General features: G+C 39.6%; 1 protein-coding gene across 2 annotated transcripts in view; it reads right to left on the bottom strand.

The window, feature by feature from the left end:
- LOC124595871 (organic cation transporter protein-like) overlaps window positions 1–15,708 on the bottom strand; it is a 321,547-nt gene that overhangs the window by 25,962 nt on the left and 279,877 nt on the right. For both annotated transcript variants that reach the window (XM_047134777.1, XM_047134778.1), the window contains one exon: window positions 6,698–6,829. In XM_047134777.1, the coding sequence (XP_046990733.1) occupies window positions 6,698–6,829 (132 nt within the window). The remainder of the gene's footprint in view (window positions 1–6,697; window positions 6,830–15,708) is intronic.

Genomic DNA, 15,708 nt, shown 5'->3' with positions numbered 1-15,708 from the left:
CTGTTACCTCCCTTTTGCGTTTTCATGTTATGCGTCAATGGGAAGAGGAGTGGCTGGCAGTCGGTGAAAATAAGCTGCGTCTGGTCAAGGCCACCACGCGGCCATGGCGCACGTCCTACCAGTCATGCAGGTGGGATGAGGTTCTCCTCACTCGCCTCCGCATCGGGCACAGTCCCTTAATCCATCGTTTTTTTACTCCTGCGGGAGGATCCCCCAATCTGCAGTGCTTGCGGCGTCCAGATTACTGTCCGCCACGTTTTACTTGACTGTCTTTTATTCTCTGACCAGAGGGCAGTGGTTTCCTTGCCACGGGATTTGCCCACTATTTTGCAAGACGACGCAACGACTGTGGTTAAGGTCTTGTGTCCTGTCCAATTTGTTGCCTCGGATTTTAGGGAGAGGATTTTAATGTGCTGCTGGATGACTGGCTCACCCAGGTTTTAGGCAAGAGGTCCGCGAGTCACGATTACTTACTTATTTCACTTAGATTTCTGTTCTCTTTTCCTTTTGTTTCCTTTCCTTTTTTAGTGCGTTCCTTCTCCTCTTGTTTTGCCTATGTATGTGAGGATTTGGAACTGCATTAGGTCTGTGTCTTTTAGCTGTTCTCCTTGTTCGCTGTCCGTCTTCGTCCCTTCATCGCAACTGTTCCTGTTTCTATGCGTTTGGGCGCTGATGACCATGCTGTTTAGCGCCCGAAAACCTCAAGCCACACACACACACACACACACACACACACACACACACACACACACCTATTTATTAGTCCCAAGGAATTTTATCATTATAGGTGTTTTGTCCTTAAAGAGTGCAGTTGGACTAAACTATATGGTCAATTCCTTTTGCTGCCTTCCTTGCTGCCCAAACTTCCCTCATTCACTTGCTGTGTTTCTGTTTCCGGTCCTCTGTCCATGCTTCTTGTCAGCTTTTTGTCTGCCACTTCATCTTGATTGCCTTTCTGGTTGCCCATATTTCTTTCATCTTCCAACTGTGATCTTGCTTGCATTCTTTGGTCTATTTTATGCCTGTTCGTTTGTCACAGTGTATCTCATGTAGTTTACTTTTCTTAATGATGTTTCTGAATTTTATTCTGTTGTTTATTGTGTCTGCTGTTATGCTGAGTTGGTTCAGGTAGTTTTTTACCTCTGCCACCCATTTGTTGTTTCTAGTGGTTACCCAGTCAAAGATCTGTTTGGTCAGTCTGTGTGATGGCATTCTGTACAGCTGTCCATAGAATTGTAGTCTGTGTTTTCTAATCTTTTCTGTGATCGTCTCTGTATGTTTGTGTAGTTCCTCTGTAGGTTTCTTGATGCATATTCCATTGTTGTTAGTTGCACCAAATATTTTCCTAAGTATTTTCTGTTCTACTTTTTCTACTTGTCTGATACATGTATGCTCTAGGATTAGTGTGGTCTCTGCTGCATATAGTGCCTCGGGGAGCACCACCATGTCGTAGTGGCGTAATTTGGCTTTTTGTGAGATAGACTTCTTGTTGTAACGATTCCACACTACTTTGTATGCCTTGTCCAGTTTAGTTTTTCTTTCTTCGTTTGAGTCTCTGTTATGTCCGCTCATTTGTAGTGTTTCACCAAGGTATTTGAAGTTTGCCATTTTGTAAATTATGCCGTGTGTGTGTGTGTGTGTGTGTGTGTGTGTGTGTGTGTGTGTGAGCGTGCGTGTGTGCGTGTGTCTATATTATATATACAGAGGGGTCCAAGAAAATGTATCCACTGTTTAAAAGTCCATAACTTGCAAACTAATTGATGGAGCTGTCTCATTTTTGATGAAAGTGTAGCTTAAAGTCCAACTTAAAGATATCACTGTAGATGTTCGAAATGGTCACCATTAACATCCACACAAAAACAATGCCGCCAAACTGCACCACAAACTACTGACTGTGTGTTCAGTTGGATATTTGCACATGAATGTACGATGGATTCTCGAAGTTCATCCAATGTGTGTGGCTTTTGTCGATAAACGACATCCTTTTGCATTCCCCACAGGTAAAAGTCTAGAAGAATTAAGTCTGGTGAACGTGGTGGATACTCTACAGCACCTCTATGGCCTATCCATCTTCCTGGTAGATTTTTGTCGAGATACATCCCAACACGATTTTGGTAGTGGGCTGGTGCACCATCTTGTCGAAAGTAAACTCTTCCGTCTCCATATAAGTCGCGGATGACAGGTAAAATGGATGCCTGAAGCTTCTGAAGGAACACCTCACCGGTAACTGTGCCGTCAAAGAAGAATTGCCCAATCAAGCCCCGGTAAGACAACCCACACCACACATTTACTCCTGTCAAATTCATGGCTTTGACGACATGGACGTTCGGATTTTCGGCAGCCCAGTAGATGCAATTGTGGCCATTTACTGTAGCATTGAGTTTGAACTGTGCATGATCAGACCACACAATCATCTCTGCAAACTCTTCATCATTGCGCACCATGTTAGTAAACCACTCGCAGTACTCCATTCTATGATCTGGGTCGTCCTCGTTCATTGCGTGTAGCAATCGTGGGATGTAGCACTTCCACTTTGCTGTCTTCAAAACACTGTCGACAAAAGCCACGCACATTGAGTGAACTTTGAGAATCCATCATACATTCATGTGCACACATCCTACTGAACACGTTACAGTCAGTAGTTCGTGCTGCAGTCTGGCGGCGTGATTTGTGTGCGGATGCTAATGGTGACCAATTCAAACACCTGCAGTGATATCTTTAAGTTGGACTTTAAGCTACACTTTCACCAAAATGAGACAACTCCGTCAATTAGTTTGCAATTATGGACTTTTAAAAAGTGGATACATTTTTTTGGACCCCTCTGTATATCTGTGTGTGTGTGTGTGTGTGTGTGTGTGTGTGTGTGTGTGTGTGTTAAAGGGTTGCTTTATAACAACCACCCAACTAAAACATATTTTACAGTAATAAAGTGTCACAATGGGAAATCCTGTAAGCACAGGCTATCTTTCTAGCTCATATTTGATATATTATATTACATTAATGATTCGGAATATGTCAGTGTTTCATGTTTCTTTACACGATTTTTTTTCCCAATTACTGCTTCATATCTAAAAATTTATTTACTGAGAGGAATGAGTTGACATTCAGAAATTCCTTCAATTTTTATTTTAGTACTGGTTGGCTGTCTGTCAGACTTTTAATGCTATTTGGTAAATGACCAACATAATTCACCTCTTTCTGTGTCAAAGTCAGATTTAATCCAGGATACTGATCATCCTTTCTTCTAGTGTTGTAGCTTTGCACTTTGCTATTATTTTTGAACTGACACTGGCTATTAATAAGAAATTTCCTAAATGAATATATGTATTGTGAAGTTACTGTAGATATCCCCAGTTCTTAAAATGAATGTCTGCTAGGTGATCTCGGGTGGGCACCAGCTATTATTCTGATTACATGCTTTTGTGCATTGAATATTTTTTCTCTTAATGATGAGTTACTCCAAAATAGATTGCCATGTGAAAGCAGTGAATGAAAATAGTGATAGGAGGGTAATTTGTTGGTATGTCTATCACCAAAATTTGCATTAACCATAATAGCATAAGTAGCTGAACTCAGTTGTTTATCAATGTGTTTCTTCCAATTAAATTTTTCCTCACTGCACACACTCAGAAATTCTGAATATTCTGCCTTAGTAACAGACTTCTATTGCCTTTATTAATCAATGGTGTTATGCCATTTACTGTACAACACTGTGTATACTGCATTACCTCAAAATTTAATGAGAGTCCATTTGCCAAGAACCACATAATAATTTTCTAAAAGACATTATTTACAATTTTCGTAGCTTATGCTTGTTTGTTGGATGTGATTACTGTACTTGCACAATCATCAAAAAGAACTAGCTTTGCAGCTTCATGAATATGGAGTGGCAAGTCATTAATGTATGGCAAGAACAATTAGGGACCCAAGACTGAACCCCTTGGGATACTGTTCTTGATACCTCCCCAGTTAGAGAACTCTGCTGATTTTTGCAGACTATCTGCACTGTTAATGCCAACCTTCTGCATTCTTCCAGTTAAATATGAATTAAACTGTTTGTGCATTGTCCCACTCATACCACAACTCTTAAAACTTATCTAGAAGAACGTCATGATTCATGCAGACAGAAGCCTTTGAGAGATCACAAAAAGCCCCAGGGGCTGATGTTCAGTTATTCAGAGCATTTAATTTTTGATCAGTTTGAGCATATATAGTATTTTCTGTTGAAAAGCCATTCTCAAAACCAAATTCACATTTTGTTAATACTTCTTTTTTATCAATATGTGAAGCTAGTCTTGAATGCATTAGTTTTTCAAGAGTTTTGGATAAAGCTGATAGAAGTGAGACAGGCAGTAGTTGTTAGCATCAGACCTATCCCCCTTTTTATGCAATGTTTTCACAGTAGCATACAGTATTTCAGTCTATCTGGAAAAATGCCCTGTTTCAGTGAGCAGCCACATACATGGCTGAAACTCCTACTTATCTGTTGGGGACAAGGTTTTAGTACTTTGTTGGAAATGCCATAAATTTCATGTGAGTTTTTACCTTGGAGTGAATTTATTATTTTTCTAATTTCAGTAGGAAAGGTGGGCTGAAAGCAAAGAACTATAAAATCATATCTACTGGGAATTGATAAACAAGAAACTATCTTTTAATAAGGAATCCAACCATACAGCACTGATGATATGAAATGTCTTCATATTTACTGTTCATGATGGGGATACTATAATAACAGCAAATAAGAGTATATTATTAACAACTACTGGTAGACTGCTATTTTGATGGCCCAAAGGACTGAAGCTGAAGAACAGTAGATTGTTATTGGTCTGTGACTGGTCAATGGACTTCTGTCCCTTGGATTTTAGTGCCTCCCATTTACAAAGATGTAAATAAAGGAAAGTGTTTGCTCAAGAAGCTATGATTAAGTATATCAATCTGAAGTATGTTATTGAATCAGTCATGAGTGCTTTGCACTAATTGCTGGTATACCAATGCTTGAAAGCCTTTTTGTGATACATAATGATCTTGAATGTGTCATTGCATGACCATGGCAAACAAAAACTTGTTCAGACACTGACAAGTCATGGAAAATGACTAAGTGTTTTTACCATGTACCTTTGATTCAATCTGGTGAAACTTCTTAATATGAGACTGCAACATCTGAGAAAAGTCTGTTGCTTCAGCAAAATAGTTTCATGTATCAGAGAAAATTCTTTTGACTGATATAATGTTTTTGATAAACAAGTTCATCAGTTGTTACAATGAAGCTATATTTGAAATTGGTTCAGAAACTGAATAATATAAATTGGTTCAAAAACTGAATGATATAATCAGCAAACTACCTCTATGTCAATCATGGGCATAGCATCTGAGGTTATCTTATTTACTTATGTTGTAGACACTGTCTTTGGAGCAGAAGGCAGTTATTAAAATCCAGTCCTAGTTATACCAAGGACAGAACTTTGAATATGTTCCCTGTAGACGACACTGATGAGCTTCCTCTCCAAATTCTTGTTTACATTAGCAAATATTTTCATATACATATTGTGATTGTTATCTACTTATGAAGAAACTATCATCACAGGGGATGACAGGCTCACTTCTCTTGGTAACCAGCTATTTGCTTATGCAGAAATGGATGTAACATTTGTAAAGAGATACATTTCTATGAAGTGGTTCACCGTCATTGTAAGAACATTTAATGCTCTCAGTACACATCATAATACTCTCTTGTGTTTTGGTTATCGCAATACTCTCATGTGTTTTGGTTAGTAACTGTGTTGGCTACCTTATTTTGACAATGTCATAATAATGACCTGTTCTCCCTGAGGTGGACTAGTAACTGTAATGTGTGAGGTCACTAACCTAGTCCACAGGTCCTTGAGAGAGAGTTTGATTCAGAGTGTGACAGGCATCTGATGAGTTTGTGCTTAGTCATTATATTCACTCATGCACAGGTGTGTAGTGAACATGGTACAAACTTCAATAGCCATTTGTTCATTTACACTTATGACTACATGGTTTTACTTCACTTCCTACATCATCAGTACTAACGTGGGCCAAAACAAAGTGGCTCTCTAGTTGTACAAACCATAGTATAGCACTGTCTGACTTATGCAGTGGTCATTTTATGGCATTAGGCCTACCATATTTGTCATTAATGTGTCAGCATTTATTGTGCTCAGTCTCCAGTTCTACCACTTAAATGTTCATCAATGTTATGAATTAAATTTTATTTAATTGTAATAGAAACAGACACTACTACATCCACTTAACTCAAATCATATTTCTTTATTACAATAATCGTGGCTGACAAGATAAAGTACAAGTTATGAGCTAAAAGATCATTCAAAATGTTGGAAAAATAATGCACTGAGGAAACAAAACATGAAATTAACTTAATAAAAAATAATTTAAATGTAAAATAAAAAGTGTGAAAATGTAAGAATTGGATCTAAGTACACCCACACACACACACACACACACACACACACACACACACACACACACAGAATAACAATAGTAACACTTGTAACAATTTTGCACTGATTAGTTTACAAGTGTTGACAGCACTTTTCATACACTCTCTCATACATTTTCTGTTGGTATTTCAGAGTGTGTTAGCAAGAAATGAGACTTAATCACACAATTTTAATATTACAACATATCTGTAGTAAACAAGTAGCATTCTCATTACCTTCTGGTAAGGCCCATGTCAAAAAGCAACACAGTCCACCGACTATATTAACGATTCCCAGTGACAGCCATATCCTAGACTTTCTTAATAGAATTATAAGTGCTGTGAGTGCTCCCGCAACTTCAGCTACACCTAAAACAATGAAAAATTATTACTAAGTTGACACATTTGAGAATGAAACATAATAAAGAATAAACTCATTTTTGCAATAATATACTTAAAGTGAAGAAATACAAGACATTAAATATTCATTGCTACTCTTCTAGAAAATAATCTGAAATATGTATGTAGTGGATGACTTCACACAACATTAAATAATTGTATAAAAAGGAAAATTCTTTTGATGAAATGGAAAAAAATAAAAGGGGGTGGAATGGCTGGCAGGTACTTACTTTGAGGAGGCAATATTCCAAATACTGGCAATAGACAGCTGTAAAAGTTGGAAAAATTACACCTTGTTTTTAAAACTATTAGGTCCTTCCTCTGGAAAGTTCTCCATGGAGAATGGGGAAATAGGACAAGTCCCTCAGATCTCATGTTGAGAGAGACCCACCTGTTGTGAATAAGTCCTCCAGAAGGTAAGTACTACTGAGCCATTATGTTTTCTTGTAATTTATCACTCAAAATAAACACTTCTATCTGGTAAAAATTCCAAATAAGTAAAAAAATAAATAAACTCATTGACTGTTACATACAGATGTTTGAATGTATAAACAAAAATGTAGAAATATTAGTAAATTCTTTGTAAATCAGGATATAAAGCACTTGCATGTAAGTTAATACTGAGAAGTGTAATACTTGTGATTATTACAGAACATAGGTTTTCGGTAGGTAACCAGGAATTTTTCATGAAAAACGTTGATGGTTTGTTGTGCTACCTGTCAGGCAGAAAGAAAGGATTATTAATTTGTTATGATTTTAATGTAAATTTCTTGAATGACTATAACTAGAAATGTGATCCAGCACTGGTGTTAGCCATTTATAATTTAGTATCGATTATAAATTTCCATACCAGAAGCAGTAACCTTATAGATAATGTGTTAATACAACAAGAGCTGAAATTAAAGAAGCATGTGCCTATCCTCTTAATATTGTCCCTATGATATGTGATGTTATCAGTCACTTACAAAATGCATCATCAATTCAGGGTATTTTCCGAGACAGATTAAAATATTCCGTTCTTACATCTGCCGCTAAGAAGGGTGACTCCAGAGCTGTCAATTTGCAAAATTTTTGGTAAGATAATGTTCTGCAGTCTTGTCAAAGATGTGCTTAGTAATGGAATAATTAGCTAATGAGATCAGATTTAAAAAGGGCCACTCTACTACAGAAGTTATTTATACATATACTGAGTGCTACAAAATATCACCAGCTGAGATCTTCTGTGAATTATCAAATTAGGTTGTGCCAATCATAACATTGCATTAGAGAAGTAAACTTTTCATGGAATGCATAGTTCATCACCTGCTTGGTTTAGTTCTAATGCAAGAAACAGAATGCAAAATGTTACATGGGATATTCTAGTAATAGAAAGAACACCACATAATCTGCACTGGGAGAAATTACAATGAGAGTCCCACACGGTTTGGTCATAGACTCTCTGCTATTATTGATTTACGTTAATTATCTGTCATTTTATTTGAATCAATCAGGAGGCAGAATTAGTTCTGTTTGTAGATGAGGCAAGCATTGTTGTGAGACTGAAAAAAAGAAGCATCCACAGAGAAAATAGCAAATGATAATTTTATGAAAGTCACTGAATGGTTTTGGACAAATAAGCTCATTTTAAACTTTGGAAAAAGAAAAAGGAAAGAAACATACATCTCATTCAGCTTTCTACCATCAAAATTATCCCACCTACTAACAACCTAGTGTACCAGCTATAAATGATAAAGAGAGTAGAAAGTTCCAAGTTATCATGTTTGAATATTGGTGAAAACTTAAGTGGGAAAAACTGTATGGTAGACCTGCTAAAGTTGGTGCAGGTACTTTTGCTATAAGAGTAATTGCCAACTGTGGGGATACAGAAGTCAGTAAGTTAACTTGCAGACATAGTGTTCTCATCAGAATCAACAGCAAACCACAACGATAGTTCAGGTATACATGCCAATGTTGTAGGTTGAAGGTGAAGGGAGAGAGAAAGTATACGAGGATATCGAATAGGTAATTCAGTACAAAGGGAGATTAAATTCTAATAGTTAAGGGGGATTGGAATGTTGTTGTAGGGGAAGGAGTAGAAGAAAGGATTATGGGAGAGTATGGGCTTGGTACTAGGAATGAGAGAGGAGAAAGACTAATTGGGTTCTGCAATAAATTTCAGGTAGTAATAGTGATGATGTTTGGTTTGTAGGGTGCTCAACTGCATGGTCATCATAGTCCATATAAAGCCCCAATACTTACATGGTCCAATTTTTACACAGTCAAAATTAGCCACCATCACAAATGATGACAATGGTGAAATGATGAGGGCAACTCAAACACCCAGACCCCGGGCATAGAAAAATCCCCAACCCGGCCAGGCATCGAACCTAGGACTCCATGAAGTTGTAATAGTGATTACTCCATACAAGAATCACAAGAGGAGGATGTATACTTGGAAAATGTTGGGAGACACAGGAAGATTCCACTTAAGTTACATCATGGTCAGGCAGAGATTCTGAAATCAGATGCCAGATTGTAAGGCATACCACAGGAGCAGATATAGACACAGATCACAATATAGTAATGATGAAGAGTAGGCCGATGCTTCAGAGACTAGTCAGGAAGATCTATGTGCAAAGAAGTGGAATATGGAAGTACTAAGGAATGAAGATATAAGACTGAACTTATCTAAGGCTATAGATACTGCAACAAGGAATATCTGTTTGGATGAAGAGGAACAGAGATCTCTAAAAAGGGCAATTACAGAAGTTGGAGGGAAAAACCATGGGTTCAAAGAAGGTAACTGCAAAGAAACCACATGTAAGAAATACTTCAGTTGATCGATGGAAGAATAAAGTGCAAAAATGTTAAAGGAAAATCAGAAGTACAGAAATACGAGCCACTTAGGAATGAAACAGATAGGGAGTGCAGAGAAGCTAAGGTGAAATGGCTGCATAAAAAAGGGAAGAAACTACAAAAAGAAATGATTGTCAGAAGGCCTGACTCAACATATAAAAAACTCAAAACAATCTTTGGTGAAATGAAAATCAGGTTGGTAACATTAAGAATGTAGTGGGAATTACATCATTAAATGCAGAGGAGAAAGTGGGTGGGTAGAAAGAATGCAGTGAAGGTCTGTATGTGGAGGAAGACTTATCTGATGACATGATAGAAGAAGAAATAGGAGTTAGGGATCCAGAATTAGAATCAGAATTTAAAAAAGCTTTGGAAGACTTAAAATCAAGTAAGGCAGAAGGAATAGATAACTCCATCAGAATTTCTAAAGTCATTGGTGGAAGTGGCAACAAAGCGACTATTCATGTTGGTCTGCAGAATGTATGAGTCTGGTGATATACAATCTGACTTTCGGGAAGCAACATCATGCACGCAGTTCCAAGGACTGCAAGAGCTGATAAGTGTGAGAATTATCGCACAATCAGACTTAACAGCTCTTGCATCCAAATTACTTACAAAAATAATGCACAGAAGAATGGAAGAGGAAATTGAAGGTGTGTCAGATGATCAGCTTGGGTTTAGAAAAGGTAAAGGCACTAGATAACCAATTCTGACATTGTGGTTGTTGATGTAAGCAAGACTAAAGAAAAATCAAGCCATGTTCATAGGATTCGCTGACCTGGAAAAAGCATTTCAGAATGTCAAATGGGGCAAGATGTTTGAAATTCTTAGGGAAAGACAGTTAATACATAAGAACCAAGAGGAAACAATAAGACTGGAAGACCAAGAATGAAGTGCTCAGATTTGAAAAGGCACAAGACAGGGATATAATATTTCACCCCTACTGTTCAGTCTATACATCAAAGAAGCAATGATGGAAATGAAGGAGAAGTTTTAGACTGGAATTAAAAATCAAGGTGAAAGAATATCAATGATACATTTTGCTGATGACTTTGCTATCCACAGTGAGAGTGAAGGAGAATTAAAGGATCTACTGAATGGAATGAACACGCTAATGAGCACAGAATAAGGATTACAAGTCAATAAAAAAAGACAAAAGTAAAGAGAAGTAGCAGGAACAAGAACAGCGAGAAACTTAACATCAGAACTGGTGACCACAAAGTAGATGAAGTTAAGGAATTCTGCTAAGTAGGCAGCAAAATAACCAATGATGGATGGAGCAAGGAGATCAGAAGCACTAGCAACAAGGGCATTCCTGGCAAAGAGAAGTGAACGGGTATCAAACATAGGCATTAATCTGAGGAAGAAATTTCTGAGAATATATGTTTCGAGCACAACATTCTATGGTAGTGAAACATGGATTGTGGGAAAAACCTAACAGAAGACAATCTAAGCATTAGAGATGTGGTGCTACAGAAGAATACTGAAAATTAGATTGACTGTTAAGTTAAGGAACGAAGAGGTTTCCCGAGAACTGGTGAGGCAAGAAATACATGGAAGACACTGACAAGAAGAAAGGTCAGGATAATAAGACATCAAGACATCATGGAATAACTTCCATGGTACTAGAGAGAGCTGTAGAGGGTAAAAACTGTAGAGGAAGACAGAAATTGAAATAAAACCAGCAAGTAACTGAGAACATAGGTTGCAAATGCTTCTGTGAGATAAAGAGTTTGGCACAGGAGAGGAATTTGTGACGCCAAACCAGTCAGAAGACTGATCACGACAACAACAAAAACAACAATAATATTCATTCACTGATGTCTTATGGGATAATATTCTGGCGTAACTCCTCACTTCAGCAAAAAGTATTCTACATCTACATTTGCACTTCACAAGCCACCCAATGGCGTATGGCGGAGGGCACTTTACTTGCCACTGTCATTATCTCCGTTTCCTGTTACAGTCGCGTATGGTTCGCGGGAAGAATGACTGCCGGAAAGCCTCCGTGCACACTCGAATCTCTCTAATTTTACATTCATGATCTTCTCGGGAGGTATAAGTAGGGGAAAGCAATATATTCGATACCTCATCCAGAAACGCACCCTCTCAAAACCTGGACAGCAAGCTAAACCGCAATGCAGAGCGCCTCTCTTGCAGAGTCTGCCACTTGAGTTTGCTAAACATCTCTGTAACATTACCACGCTTACCAAATAACCCTGTGATGAAACGTGCCGCTCTTCTTTGGATCTTCTCTATCTCCTCTGACAACCCGACCTGGTACGGATCCCACACTGATGAGCAATACTAAAGTATAGGTCGAACGAGTGTTTTGTAAGCCACCTCCTTTGTTGATGGACTACATTTTCTAAGGACTCTCCCAATGAATCTCAACCTGGTACCCGCCTTACCAACAATTAATTTTATATGATCATTCCACTTCAAATTGTTCCGTATGCATACTCCCAGATGTTTTACAGAAGTAACTGCTACCAATGTTTGTTCCGCTGTCACATAATCATACAATAAAGGATCCTTCTTTCTATGTATTCTCAATACATTACATTTGTCTATGTTAAGGGTCAGTTGCCACTCCCTGCACCAAGTGCCTACCTGCTTCAGATCTTCCTGCAGTTCGCTGCAATTTTCTAATGCTGCAACTTCTCTGTATACTACAGCATCATCCGCGAAAAGCCGCATGGAACTTCCGACCTATCTACTAGGTCATTTATATATATATTGTGAAAAGCAATGGTCCCATAACACTTCCCTGTGGCACACCAGAGGTTACATTAACATCTTTAGACGTCTCTCCATTGAGAACAACATGCCGTGTTCTGTTTGCTAAAAACTCTTCAATCCAGCCACACAGCTGGTCTGATATTCCGTAGGCTCTTACTCTGTTTATCAGGCGACAGTGCGGAACTGTATCAAACGCCTTTTGGAAGTCAAGGAAAATGGCATTTACCTGGGGGCCTGTATCTTATATTTTCTGGGTCTCATGAAGAAATAAAGCGAGTTCGGCCTCACACGATTGCTGTTTGCGGAATCCATGTTGATTCCTACAGAGTAGATTCTGGGTTTCTAGAAATGGCATGATACGCGAGCAAAAAACATGTTCTAAAATTCTACAACAGATCGATGTCAGAGATATAGGTCTATAGTTTTGCGCATCTGCTCGACGACCCTTCTTGAAAACTGTTATTATCTGTGCTCTTTTCCAAGCATTCCCAACCTTCCGTTCCTCTAGAGACTTGCGGTACATGGCTGTTAGAAGGGGGCAAGTTCTTTCATGTACTCTGTGTAGAATCGAATTTGTATCCCGTCAGGTCCAGTGGAATTTCCTCTGTTTCTTTTCTATTCCTTGGACACTTATTTCGATGTCAGCCATTTTTTTGTTCATGTGAGGATTTAGACAAGGAACGGCAGTGCAGTCTTCCTCTGTGAAACAACTTTGGGAAAAGGTGTTTAGTATTTCAGCTTTACGTGTGTCATCCTCTGTTTCAATGCCATTATCATCCCAGAGTGTCTGGATATGCTGTTTCGATCCACTTACTGATTTAACGTAAGACCAGAACTTCCGAGGATTTTCTGTCAAGTCGGTACATAGAATTTTACTTTCGAATTCACTGAACGCTTCATGCATAGCCCTCCTTATGCTAACTTTGACATCGTGTAGCTTCTGTTTGTCTGAGAGGCTTTGGCTGTGTTTAAATTTGCAGTGAAATCTCTTTGCTTTTGCAGTAGTTTCCTAACTTTGTTGTTGAACCACAGTGGGTTTTTCCTGCCCCTCACAGTTTTATGTGGCACGTACCTGTCTAAAATGCATTTCATGATTGCCTCGAACTTTTTCCATAAACACTCAACATTGTCAGTATCGGAAGAGAAATTTTCATTTTGATCTATTACGTAGTCTGAAATCTGCCTCCTATTACTCTTGCTAAACAGATAAACTTTGCTCCCTTTTTTTATATTCCTATTTACTTCCATAGTCAGGGATGCTGCAACGGCCTTACGATCACTGATTGCCTGTTCTGTGCTTACAGAGTCAAAAAGTTTGGGTCTGTTATCAGTAGGTCCAAGATGTTATCTCCACGAGTCGGTTCTCTGTTTAATTGCTTGAGGTAATTTTCGGATAGTGCACTCAGTATAATGTCACTCGATGCTCTGTCCCTACCACCCGTCCTAAACATCTGAGTGAGTGTCCCAGTCTATATCTGGTAAATTGAAATCTCCACCTAAGACTATAACATGCTGAGGAAATTTATGTGAAATGTACTCCAGATTTTCTCTCAGTTGCTCTGCCACTAATGCTGCTGAGTCGGGAGGTCGGTAAAAGGAGCCAATTATTAACCTAGCTCAGTTGTTGAGTATAACCTCCACCCATAATAATTCACAGGAACTGTCCACTTCTATTTCACTACAGGATAAACTACTACTAACAGCGACAAACACGCCACCACCGGTTGCATGCAATCTATCCTTTCTAAACACCGTCTGTGCCTTTGTAAAAATTTCGGCAGAATTTATCTCTGGCTTCAGCCAGCTTCCTGTACCTACAACGATTTCTGATTCGGTGTTTCTATCAGCGCTTGAAGTTCCAGTACTTTGCCAATGGAGCTTCGAGAGTTTAAAATTACAATACCGATTGCTGCTTGGTCCCCGCATGTCCTGACTTTGCCCCACACCCTTTGAGGCTGTTCTCCTTACTGTACTTGGTCGAGGCCATCTAATCTAAAAAAACTGCCCAGTCCACGTCACACAACCCCTGCTACCCATGTAGCCGCCTGCTGTGTATAGTGGACTCCTGACCTATCCAGCGGAACCCGAAACCCCACCACCCTATGGCGCAAGTCGAGGAATCTGCAGCCCACACGGTCACAGAACCGTCTCAGCCTCTGATTCAGACCCTCCACTTGGAACTGTACCAAAGGTCCACAGCCAGTCCTGTCAATGATGCTGCAGACGGTGAGCTCTGCTTTCATCCTGCTAGCGAGACTGGCAGTCTTCACCAGATAGCTGCCAGAAGCCAGAGAGGATTTCCTCCGATCCGTAGCGACACACATCATTGGTGCCAACATGAGCGACCACCTGCAGATGGGTGCACCCTGTACCCTTCATGACATCCGGAAGGACCCTTTCCACATCTGGAATGACCCCCCCACCCTGGTATGCACACAGAGTGCACATTGGTTTTCTTCCCCTCCCTTGCAGCCATATCCCTAAGAGGCCCCATTACGCGCCTGTTGTTGTAGCTCCTAACTACCAGTAAGCCCACCCTCTTTGACCACCCAGATCTTGCAGACTGAGGGGCAACCTCTGAAACAGGACAAACACCCATGTCCGGCCGAAGATCAGTATCAGCTGGAGACAGAGCCTGAAACCGGTTCGTTAGACAAACTGGAGAGACCTTCCGTTCTGCCCTCCAGAATGTCTTTCGCCCCCTGTCACACCTCGAGATGACCTCCCACTCTACCACAGGTGAGCGGTCAGCCTCAGTGTGGGCAGTATCCCGGGCAGCCACAGTTGTAGTCCGATGTGCGTGGGACGAGCTGGCCATCCCCGACAAACCCCCGTCTGGACCCCCACAGTGATGCCCATTGGCAATAGCCTCAAGCTGTGTGACTGAAACCAACACTGCCTGAAGCTGCGAGCGAAGGGATGCCAACTCAGTCCGCATCCGAACACAGCAGTCACAGTCCCTATCCATGCTAAATACTGTTGTGCAAAGAACGTCTGAACTAATCTACAGAGAGCATAAACAATTCGACACAAAATTTAAATTATTATTAAAATACAAGACTGCCTAGTAAATGCAGTAATGCTGCTACTTGCGCACTGCTGACACACTGCTCGGAGGTAGAAGGTTATCTGTACAGTCAGTAACGTACAAAGACTATTTGAAAGAAATAAACAAATGACAGACGACTACGCGACTTTACACATCATAGATATTAAAATGCAAATCTGCCCCTGCTAAATACGAAACTGCACAATGATTTGGCAGGTTTAAC

Source organism: Schistocerca americana, chromosome 2 (genome assembly GCF_021461395.2).
Source record: "Schistocerca americana isolate TAMUIC-IGC-003095 chromosome 2, iqSchAmer2.1, whole genome shotgun sequence".
Taxonomy (NCBI): Eukaryota; Metazoa; Arthropoda; class Insecta; order Orthoptera; family Acrididae; genus Schistocerca; species Schistocerca americana.
The sequence above is the reverse complement of the archived record's forward strand: the minus strand, read 5'-3'. Positions and strand labels throughout refer to the sequence as shown.